This window comes from Cucumis melo, chromosome 7, assembly GCF_025177605.1.
Source record: "Cucumis melo cultivar AY chromosome 7, USDA_Cmelo_AY_1.0, whole genome shotgun sequence".
Classification (NCBI taxonomy): Eukaryota; Viridiplantae; Streptophyta; class Magnoliopsida; order Cucurbitales; family Cucurbitaceae; genus Cucumis; species Cucumis melo.
In genome coordinates, this window is record NC_066863.1 from 27,083,822 (window position 1) to 27,095,976 (window position 12,155).

General features: G+C 33.1%; 1 protein-coding gene across 2 annotated transcripts; it reads left to right on the plus strand.

Moving 5' to 3' along the window:
- Window positions 1-6,720: 6,720 nt before the first annotated feature.
- Window positions 6,721-11,142, plus strand: LOC103504522 (extensin-2-like). 2 transcript variants are annotated; one of them, XM_051087302.1, is made up of 4 exons: window positions 6,721-8,095; window positions 8,144-8,387; window positions 9,111-9,947; window positions 10,044-11,142. In XM_051087302.1, the coding sequence occupies exons 1-4, from the start codon at window positions 6,848-6,850 to the stop codon at window positions 11,114-11,116; spliced, it is 3,402 nt and encodes a 1,133-aa protein (XP_050943259.1). In that variant the 5' UTR covers window positions 6,721-6,847; the 3' UTR covers window positions 11,117-11,142. The 2 variants fall into 2 exon arrangements, with proteins under 2 accessions (XP_050943259.1, XP_050943258.1); XM_051087301.1 differs by having other exon boundaries at window positions 6,721-8,387.
- The last annotated feature ends 1,013 nt before the right edge of the window (window positions 11,143-12,155 follow it).

Sequence of the window (12,155 nt, forward strand, 5' to 3'; positions counted from 1 at the left end):
AAATTAAATTAAATTAAACTATTATAATACTTAGGATTAAATAGAAAGAAGGAAAAGAAAAAGTAATTATAGGAAGATATATGGAATTTAAATTAAATTAACACAATCCTATTGGTAGTAAGTGGTATTAGTGGAGTATTTTTATATATGTTTGAGAAAAAATTAACGTATATACAATATCGAGACATAGATGAATGAATCAAGTTATATTATATTATCAATCTTTAAGATCAAAAGGTTCGATTCACTATTTTCTTCTATCCATATAGACCTAATTAACATATTGTTAATGAAACCATATTATTTCACATTTTTCTATTTTTAGATTTATCGAATCTATTCCACGTTCAAAAAATTTAACAAAACTAAAGGTTATCACCCATACTAATAAACTAATTTTGTGTACATACACTGACCAATGTGATCCATTAAATGCAAGAATGATATTATCCAATATTATTATATTTTACTACAAAAATAAAAGGAGAAATTGAAATGTTTGAAATAAATTTCAATGCAAAATTTGTATGAGATTTGGTTAATATTTATTTTATTACACTTACCACCGACTCTTATATTTATTAAATATATCTCAACAAAAAAAAAATAGAAGACTTTCTTCAGATCTTGGAAAATCATTATTAAGTAATTCTCTCTTGAAAATTAAATTAATCAAGGACCACTTGTGTTAATATTAATTAAAACTTTGGATAAAAAAAAATATCCCCATATCCTCTTTGCATGTGATCGTACAATATTATTATTAGTAGATTTAGTATTTTGATTGAAAAAAAAAAGACCCTCTCGTATATAATTTGTAAAATTTTGTATAATATTGTTGAGTTGACTTACTTAATTCTTTCTATTAATTGTACTTGCTAGAGAAAGTATGTTATCAATTTTGAAAAATAATATTTGGTTGTCTATGATACAAAAACAACTTCAAATCACGATCTAAATGTATAATAAAAATATTTTCGTGTGAGATTGATCTTTTGTAGGAAAGAAAACCAAATATTTAAATTAAGTCCTCGATACGACTTTTTGAATATAGAAAAATTTTAAAAATGAATAGACATCTTTATAAAATTATAATAACAAATTTAATAGATATGAACATTGAGAAAGGATATAAATTTTGAAAGATAAGTAGTAGTTTTATGAACATAATTATTGTGGTTGAATTAATTATATAAATATATATATTAAGAGAAGGTATAAGATTCGTTTAATGTATTGTTTGTGAGAATTTAAATAATTAATTTGATCAGCTATCTATACGCAGCGTTACATGCACTTGATTTTCCCACCTTATTTTAATTAAACTATATTATCTAACGGTCCGAAATTTTAATTTTTTAAAATATAGTTTTTATTTGCTCTCTCTCCAATACTAATTCTTATGAATCATCTCTTGCCTTTGACTTTGACTTTCATTCCTTTATCTTCTCATCATATCATTAATCAATTTTCTAATAATTTTACATTTTTACAATCTCTCTCCTTTGTCGGTAACATTTTTTATTTCTCTCTCTCTCTAATTATGTGATTGTGTTTTTAATTTCAGGTTATCACGAATTTTATGATAATAGAGTTTCTATTCCTGTAATTTTTTAAATAATAAAAGTAGTAAACTTAAAAGCGAATAGTTTATTGATAACTTTTTTTATTATCATTTACCATATGTGATGTATGGGTTAAAAATATAATAAAAGAAATTTTAAATTAAAATGAGTAAATAGAAAACTATTTAACAATTAGTTTTGGGTTTATTTTTTTTTTCATTTAAGACATATGATTAAATAACAAAACCATTTATTTCAATTTCATAAAGAAAAAAAAGACTCTTTCGTTGTAAATTTATAATTTTTTAGTGAACATATAACGACTCTTTATTAGCATCTAAACCTAACATATATTTTAGAAGAATGAAAAATATGTAAAAGATGAATCTAGAATGACTACATATGGTTATTTAATTATGTATATATATATCACTTTCATTATTATTATGAACCTGATAAGATGAAAATAATTCAATAATAAATTAGGGCCAATTGCTGAGGAAGAAAGATAATCAAAACTATACAAACCAAACCCCTCTAAGAAAAAAAAGGAATTATATATATATAAAATGAAAAAGAGAATAGAAAGCAGAAAGACAAGCAATTAACTGTTGTGTTAGGTGAAGGCAAAGGTGATGGAAGAAATTGGCAATTTGTTCTGATCTTAATTAATTACAATACAAAGGGGCAGCTCAATCTCATTATTTATATGTTAAATTTATTATAATATTTTTCCATTTTACTTAATTAATATCTTAGTATTTTCGATATGGAATGATGACGTTATTTGATTTGATTTTACCTTATTTATGAACAATCAAAGTCTCGTATGTATAATTATAGTAACAATTGATGTTCTCGTAGAACAAAAGTATATAGGGTTTTGGATTTCACACGCATACATTTCGTCATTTTTTCTATATATTTAGTGATAGCAGTAATTTACTTTTAACGATGAATATGATAGAATAATCAAAAGTTTAAAAAAATCATGGAATTTAGTTTAGACATGATCGTAAATACGTATTTATATATAAGAAATATCTATAGTTTGTACGAGGAATTAAACTAGAGATTTCGTGATTTTTAGCTTATATATTTATATGTCAATTGAATTATGTTCAATTTGAGAACAAATATTCGTCATTTTTTTAATATTAAAGTTAATTTACGATAAGAAGCCGTCCATTCTAGATTTTCTGGAGTTTAGTTTTATTATTCATTTGGTCTCATTATATTGGTATTGGTATTGAAAACAGATTGGAATTTCTTTTTTTTTTCAACTCTACAACTGTCACAAAAATGACTTCACATTATTTTAAAAGAAAAAATAGAAAAAAAAAATCATTTCCCTATGTTTGTTAATTTAGAAATAATTACAATACATTTGAATCAAACTCTTTGGAGAGAAAGTCTTCAACATTTTTGAAATTATATTCTCATATTAGATAGACAAATGGGTGTAAAGCTAAACATTTGAGGATGAGAATGAAATCCTTTTGGATCTCATTTTCTGATTTCATATCAGATTTAGATGAAATATATAGATGTAAATTGATTGTCTAGACTCTGGATGAATTGTTTAGAGGATAGTAAAAGAGAGTTTTATGTATTGAAATTAGTAATAATGTGAATTAAATAAAATAAGTAGAGAGGGAAAAGTTTGGATGGGATGATGAAATGAGATTTGTCAATATTCCAACTCATTGTACCATTTGCCAGCCAACCAGCCAAGCCACCACACACACACACACACACACACACATACACATAGATAGCCGCCTTCGGTTGGCCGCTCTACTTGACAACGACCATTTCACTTTTATTAATTTATAAAATCTTAACAAACATATGTATGTTGTCCTTTTTCTTCTTCTTCTTCTCATTCCCTTTACTCAATAATATTCTCTCTCATCCAACAACTCTCTTTTTCTCTCTCTCTTCACTATTTTATAACTTTGTCTCTTAACAATAGAAGCTTTAGTAGAGAATAGCGATGATTTGAACCACAAATCTCTACTCGATCGCTAATACGTATTGTATTGTACGACGTATGTCTATTCAACTATCTTTACATTGACCATTCTTTTCTTAATAAGTAAAGCAACGTAGATTCTTTTTCTACGATAAAGAGGAAGAAAAGGGTCAAATGTAAAATTATATTTACTTTCGATTTTGTTTGTCTATTTATTATTTTCTTGATTTTTATGTCTAATATATTATTAAATTTTGAATTTTGAGTTTATAATAAATTTTCTAATTCATTCTATATTTTTTAAGAGTTGCATGGAACAATCGATATTATATTTAATAATTAGATAATTTTTTTCTTTAAATTTTGAATAAGTCCGGTATCTATTTTAAATGAAATTATAAATTGAGCGAAGAATTTATTAGATATTTTTTAAAGTACAAATAATCGGACTTCAAAGTTTTGGAATAAAATTGTTATTTAATTATAAAAAAAAAATAAAAGGTAAAAACTTGGATTTATCTCAATTACATTGCCCTAAAAAGATAAATAAATAAATTCTTGATTGGTTTCTTAAATGAATTAAAGTCTTTTTCAGTTGAGATGTTTCTTTCAATCCATGTAGTGGATATTTTTCTTCTAAAACAATCCCTTTTTTTTTCTTTGGAAATTATTGGATTTGATTAGACAAATAGCTAAAAGATTGACAAATATTATTGAAGCTCTACTTTATTTAATATTATTATAATTATTATTTTGTGGATAAATAAAAAGGAAAAAAAAAAGGTAAGTAAAAAAAAAAATGTAATGAAAACCCCACCACACCATGTGCCTCAATATGTTAGTCAATATATATACATATATATATAATAGGTACTTTGTCCTTTTGACTAATCTCCATTATTTGTGAATCAAATTTAGCCCCATCTAAATTTGAAATTAATTAGAATCATACTAATATAAAAATTCTAAAAAAATTCTTCTATTTTCTTCCGCCACATTAATTAATTATTTATATACCCATATTTAAAAAAAGATGCTACTTTCAAGTACAACACTATTGAAATCAAGAACTCTAAATCAATTTCGACTAAATAATCATTCCATAGTTACTTTTATTTATTCTAATTAGTTAAAACAAATATGATGAATATATATATATATATATATATATAGTAATTTATAGACTAAATAAAGAAATTCAACATAAAAAATGATTTGTTGAGAGTAAAATTCAATTTAAAGGTAAAAGTAAGATGTGGAGAGTGGTCCATAAATAAGAATTGTTAGGAACATCATATGGCTAAAAAAATTTGTGGGGGCAAAAGTGTTATTGGTCTAAGTTATTCCTTGCATGAATTGGAATTCACTTCAAAGTTGGCTACCACATCACATTTTTACCTTTTTTCCTCCCCTTTTTTTAACCATTTCTAATTACAATTTAATTAATTTTGTAATTTTTAGCCCTTATAAATTATCATTGTGTTCAATTTAATTACCCATTAATTATTTATTATTGAAATTTTAGTTCACATGTCACTTTCTATATCTAAATTCAAATTGTGAGTTAAATATGAAAAAGAAAAGAAAAGAAAAGTACCTACAACTATAGATAACGAATATTCTTTTTTTAAAAAAATTATTTTAAATAAAAAAATATTTAAAAAAATTTCATCGTCTATTTTCAAATAAACCGTACTTGTGTAGTTATAGTTTAAGATAGACAAAAACGAACATGAATTTTTTTTCTTGTTTTTCATTAAAATGAAAGAAAGAAAGAATAATTTTTCTTAATTTCTTTATTATAGCTACTCCATCATTTTAGAATGTATTTCTTTTTAATTTTTTTTAAGATTACTTATTTTCAAAATTAAATATTTAAAAAGTTAAATTACATAATTTTTTTCTTGATTGCAAATCTCAATGGAAAAGTTGTGTTGAAAGTAAATTATTGTTTGTAAATTTTAATAAAAAATGCTAAAATAAAATTATTTTTTTAAAGTTTCTTTTGATTTAACCATATCTACAATTCAACATAAATTGTACAAAGAAAATCACCATAAATCAGAAAATGTCATTTTTTTGTTTCCATTAACATATAATCAATTATACAAACACTAGAAATAGAAAATTACTCTCAAACGAAATCACAAATCTTCACGTTTCTTTTTTTTCACTTTTAAAAAACGAAAAACATCTCAAATCATTTACATTTATTTGATCATTTATACTTTTCAAATGTTGAATTTCAATATAATATATGAATTTTGATCATAATTGAATTTGAGTTATTGTAATTAATATAAATTATTTTATATTTTGAGCAGTCAATTTAGGCATGAATAAAACAAATAAACTTTGTACTTTTTAATTATTAGAAAAATAAATAAATTGGAAAAGATTGAGGGCATATACAGCCTAAATAATGTCTGCCTACAAAATTCCAAATCATTTTTTTTATTTTATTTTTTTGGTTATTTTGTTATAAAGAAAATAATACATTTGACATAAATAAAAGGAGATTCGATCCAACGTCTTACATTAGGCCACGTGTTATCCCACCGTGAAATCGCCGCCGCTCATCAATGCACATCTCCGTTTGGAAAAGTCTTTTTGTTCAAATCTCAACTAATCATCTCGTGATGGGCTTTTATTTTCACCCACTATTTTTACTTTAATAAAAGTCAGTCTATTAGGAAATAATTCCACTTACTCCAAAATAAAAATTATAATTATAGAACAAAATTAGCCTTTTGATTTAATCATGATTATACAAAATATGATATTAATTCAAAAAAAACCCCACATTATTACCCATGATATTAACATTACTAGATCTGATCTGAAAAAAAGAACTGTTGTTTCTTTTGCAACAAGAAAAAGTGAGGGAAATAAAGTGAAGAAATGATTGAATTTTTTTTATAAAAAATAATAATTAATCGAGGGGGTAGTTGCTGGGGGGACTGGGTTTTTAATTAATATGTTAATTAAATAAAATTGGAATGTTAATTAAGTAAAGTTTTAGATGGAAAATTAGTTAAGGGATTGAATAATTAAAAAAATGAAGAAGGCCAGCTGGGAGAAGTTAAAAGAGGAATCTAAAGAATTAATCAAAATGAAGTGGGAAATTACTTGGAATTGAGGGGGGGTTTGATGTGATTATAAATATATTATAGTTTCATGCAATTCTAACTCAATCACCGAAGAAACCAACAGGGTTTCTCTCTCTTCCTTCTCTCTTATCTTTTAAATTTTTAGGACAATTTGGAGTTTTGAGAGAGAAACTTGAGTTTTTGTTTTCAACTTTCCGATGAAGACCCACCGTGGCCACCCCTCTTGGGGTCGTCGTTGGCCACAATTTGCTATGGCATTGGCCATTCTTCTTCTTTCTGCTAATGTAGAATTCGTTGCCGGAAATGCTTACGTATATGCTTCTCCCCCACCGCCACCGTATGAGTACAAGTCGCCGCCGCCGCCGTCCCCGACTTACTCTTCTCCTCCTCCTCCTTATTCTGCTCCCGAGTATAAGTCTCCTCCACCTCCTGTTTATGAGTACAAATCTCCACCGCCACCGTCTCCATCGCCTCCACCACCTTATTACTACAAATCTCCACCACCACCATCACCGTCGCCTCCTCCACCGTACTATTATAAGTCTCCTCCTCCACCATCGCCATCACCGCCTCCTCCTTACTATTACAAATCGCCACCGCCGCCATCTCCTTCACCACCACCACCATACTACTACAAATCCCCACCACCACCATCACCATCACCTCCTCCACCATACTACTACAAATCGCCACCACCACCATCCCCGTCACCTCCTCCTCCATACTACTACAAATCACCACCACCACCATCCCCGTCACCTCCTCCTCCATACTACTACAAATCTCCCCCACCACCATCCCCGTCACCTCCTCCTCCATACTACTACAAATCTCCCCCACCACCATCCCCGTCACCTCCTCCTCCATACTACTACAAATCTCCCCCACCACCATCCCCGTCACCTCCTCCTCCATACTACTATAAATCTCCCCCACCACCATCCCCGTCACCTCCTCCACCATACTACTACAAATCTCCACCACCACCATCCCCGTCACCTCCTCCACCATACTACTACAAATCTCCACCACCACCATCACCATCCCCTCCTCCACCATACTACTACAAATCTCCACCACCACCATCACCTTCTCCACCTCCACCATACTACTACAAATCTCCTCCACCACCATCACCATCGCCTCCTCCCCCATACTACTACAAATCCCCACCACCACCTTCTCCTTCCCCGCCACCACCATACTACTACAAATCACCTCCACCTCCAGTCTACTCTCCTCCTCCACCATACTATTACAAATCTCCTCCACCACCTTCTCCATCCCCACCACCACCATATTACTACAAGTCTCCTCCACCTCCAGTCTACTCTCCTCCTCCACCATATTACTACAAATCTCCACCACCCCCGTCTCCATCACCTCCTCCACCATACTACTACAAGTCCCCACCTCCACCATCACCCTCTCCTCCTCCACCATACTACTACAAATCTCCACCACCGCCAACTTACTCACCCCCACCGGTCTATTACTACAAATCTCCACCACCACCAACTTACTCACCCCCACCAGTTTATTACTACAAATCTCCACCACCGCCAACATATTCGCCACCACCCGTTTACTACTCTCCACCTCCAAAGCCTTACACTCCACCCTACTACCCGCCGCACCACCATCACCTAGTTTTTAAGGTGGTCGGAAAAGTCTACTGCATCCGATGCTACGACTGGGCCTACCCTGAAAAATCACACAGCAAGAAGCACCTTAAAGGTAATTTTCAATATAAAAATTTTCCCTCTAAATTTGACTATTCATCAAATTCAAATTTTGATTATTTTCTTTCAAACCCAAAATTTAACATTTTTTAATTTATAGTGTTTTTCTCAATCTTTTTAATTTTAATGTCAGTTTCATGATTAGGATTGTGATTTCCTAAATTTGGGTACCTGAAAATCCAAGTCAAAAATAGTTGATAATTCTGTACATGCACTACTTTTCGTAATTGAAAATGACTTAATTTGATTACAATACTAAAAACACAACATTTTCCATATGATTCTTTTCTTCCTGCTTTAATTGGATAATGTATTTTTATATACACACATATATATCTTTTTAAGAAGTTATATTTACTAATTTACCCTCCCACCATACTAGAATAAAAGGGTATCACCGTTGTCCATGTGGATGCTATCATTGCATCAATTATTACACATCAAAACTGATCATAATAGTGATTTCAAATAATATTTTAAAATTTTTGGAATCTAAACAAGTTTGTTTATTAAAGTAGGAATGGCAAGAGTTTGTAGATTAGAATAATTGTGTCCTACAGTAAAAAGCTAAAATGATGTCCTTTTCTTGTTGGAAAAAAACTTTTGTTGTATTTTAAATTGTTTGTCTGTTACATTACATTATTGAATAACAATTTAATGCACTTGAGGTGTATCATTTGTTTCGATTTCTAATTCTCTTTTTATTTCATTTGTGTAGGAGCTGTTGTTGAAGTGAGTTGCAAGGCAGGAAAGAAAGAGGTAGTTGCATATGGAAAGACAAAGAGCAATGGTAAGTATAGCATCGAAGTGAAAGGATTTGACTATGCTAAATATGGAGGCAAGGCTTGCAAGGCTAAGCTCCACGCACCACCCAAGGGTTCATTGTGCAACATCCCAACCAACCTCCACTGGGGCAAAGTTGGCGCCAAGCTAAGGGTCAAGTCTAAGACTAAGTATGAGGTTGTGTTGTATGCAAAGCCTTTTGCATATGCTCCAAAGAAGCCTTACAAGAAGTGCATGAAGCCTAAGCCTTACTACCCACCTCCCTACATCTACAAGTCCCCACCTCCACCTACCCCTGTTTACTACTACAAGTCGCCACCTCCCCCATCCCCAACTTACTACTACAAGTCCCCACCTCCTCCATCACCGACTTACTATTACAAGTCTCCACCTCCGCCATCCCCAACTTACTACTACAAATCACCTCCTCCTCCTTCACCGACTTACTACTACAAGTCTCCACCTCCTCCATCACCTACCTACAAGTCACCTCCCCCACCTTCACCAGTGTACTATTACAAGTCACCACCACCTCCAGTATACTCCCCTCCTCCACCATACTACTACAAGTCACCTCCTCCTCCTCTGTACTCTCCTCCACCACCATACTACTACAAGTCACCACCTCCTCCAGTATACTCTCCACCTCCACCATACTACTACAAATCACCACCACCTCCAGTGTACTCTCCTCCCCCACCATACTACTACAAGTCACCACCTCCTCCAGTATACTCTCCACCTCCACCATACTACTACAAATCACCACCACCTCCAGTGTACTCTCCTCCCCCACCATACTACTACAAGTCACCACCTCCTCCAGTATACTCTCCACCTCCACCATATTACTACAAATCACCACCACCTCCAGTATACTCTCCTCCCCCACCATACTACTACAAGTCACCTCCTCCACCTGTCTACTCTCCTCCTCCACCATATTACTACAAGTCACCTCCTCCTCCAGTTTACTCTCCACCACCACCATACTACTACAAATCACCACCTCCACCTGTTTACTCTCCTCCTCCACCGTACTACTACAAGTCACCACCTCCACCCGTTTACTCTCCTCCCCCACCGTACTACTACAAGTCACCACCTCCACCCGTCTACTCTCCTCCCCCACCCTACTACTACAAATCACCACCTCCACCCGTCTACTCTCCTCCCCCACCATACTACTACAAGTCACCTCCTCCTCCAGTCTACTCTCCTCCCCCACCATACTACTACAAGTCACCTCCTCCTCCAGTCTACTCTCCTCCCCCACCATATTACTACAAATCACCTCCTCCTCCAGTCTACTCTCCTCCCCCACCCTACTACTACAAGTCACCTCCTCCACCTGTCTACTCTCCTCCGCCACCATACTATTACAAATCACCTCCTCCTCCAGTCTACTCTCCTCCTCCACCATACTACTACAAATCACCTCCACCTCCAGTATACTCTCCTCCCCCACCATACTACTACAAGTCTCCACCACCACCTTCCCCATCTCCCCCACCTCCATACTACTACAAATCTCCTCCACCACCATCACCATCACCTCCTCCTCCATACTACTACAAATCTCCCCCACCACCTTCACCGTCACCTCCTCCACCATACTACTACAAGTCCCCACCACCGCCATCCCCATCACCTCCTCCACCATACTACTACAAGTCCCCACCACCGCCATCCCCATCACCTCCTCCACCATACTACTACAAGTCCCCACCACCGCCATCCCCATCACCTCCTCCGCCATATTATTACAAGTCCCCACCACCGCCATCCCCATCACCTCCTCCGCCATATTATTACAAGTCTCCTCCCCCTCCTTCACCTTCTCCTCCTCCCCCATACTACTACAAATCTCCCCCACCACCAGAGAAAGTAACTCCTCCAGTTTACATTTACGCATCTCCACCACCTCCTCCCCACTATTAAGCGCTAAAAATCCTCAACACCAATCTTGTAAGTAAACAAAGTTTCTCTAGTTTTCATTTTTCATTTCTCCCATCTAGCAAAGTTTCTAATGATCACTTATTGATATTCCAACAGGTTTTATTTTCAAAACTGGAATAAAGGAAGGCTTCTTTATTAGCGAAACGATTAGAGGTGGTGAATTCAGCCCATTGAATAATAAGGGTCCTTTTGCAGAAACAAAGCATTTTTCAAACATTCATAGTTGGGATCAGATTGCATCTTCTTCTCTTGTTGCCATCTTTCACTTCTTATTATTTATTCAGTTCTTCTGGGAAATTGGCTTCAAGGGTTCAATTGGCATCCATGGCAGGGCTTGAAAAGTTGCAGAAGATGATGAATTATTTTATTTAGTGATTTGATTGTGAAGCCTTTTTTGTTATTTGTTTTAATTTATATCTATTTGTGAATACATCAAGTACGCATTTGTGTAAGATTTGTGATTTTGTTCACTTTGGGTTATTTATTTCATTTGTGGTGCGTACCTTTGAGTTAAATTGTAGAATCCCCATTTTCAATAAGATCATAGCAAATCACCTTAAATCGTTTTCAATGACAATTTTATTTCAATTTTTAATTTCAAAATTATAATTTTTATTTTGATAATATGCGTGATTTAGAAGATCGGACTTCTAATACTAAAGTTGATAGTATGTATTTGATTCCAGTTGAACTTGCCCATTTCGACAAACTTACATTTAATTAATTCTCTCGTCACGAAAATTAGCCTAACGATATACAGATATGTATGAGGAGGTAAAGTTGAAAATTCTTCCAAGTACGTACTCGAGAGAATCAAGTAGCACATTGAATAATTTTTCTATTGAACACCCACATTTAATTTAGGGTAAATTTTTGTGTTCTTCTTCACAAAATTAGTAAATTTGTGAGATTGGGACTCTTCTTCTTTGCTGTATCTCTCACTTTCCACAATTACTTGAGTGAAGTGGACACATAGGTGGATGTCAGCTTTAATGTTTAGTGGTCTAACTATCTGAGTTGT

What these genes read in the sequence shown, in the direction of transcription:
- LOC103504522 (XM_051087301.1), top strand. Translation starts at nt 6,848, where the DNA reads ATGAAGACCCACCGTGGCCACCCCTCTTGGGGTCGTCGTTGGCCACAA. An exon ending in CAGCAAGAAGCACCTTAAAG is followed by an intron (nt 8,388 to 9,110) that starts GTAATTTTCAAT and finishes TCATTTGTGTAG; the next exon opens with GAGCTGTTGTTGAAGTGAGT. An exon ending in CTACTACAAATCACCACCAC is followed by an intron (nt 9,948 to 10,043) that starts CTCCAGTGTACT and finishes AATCACCACCAC; the next exon opens with CTCCAGTATACTCTCCTCCC.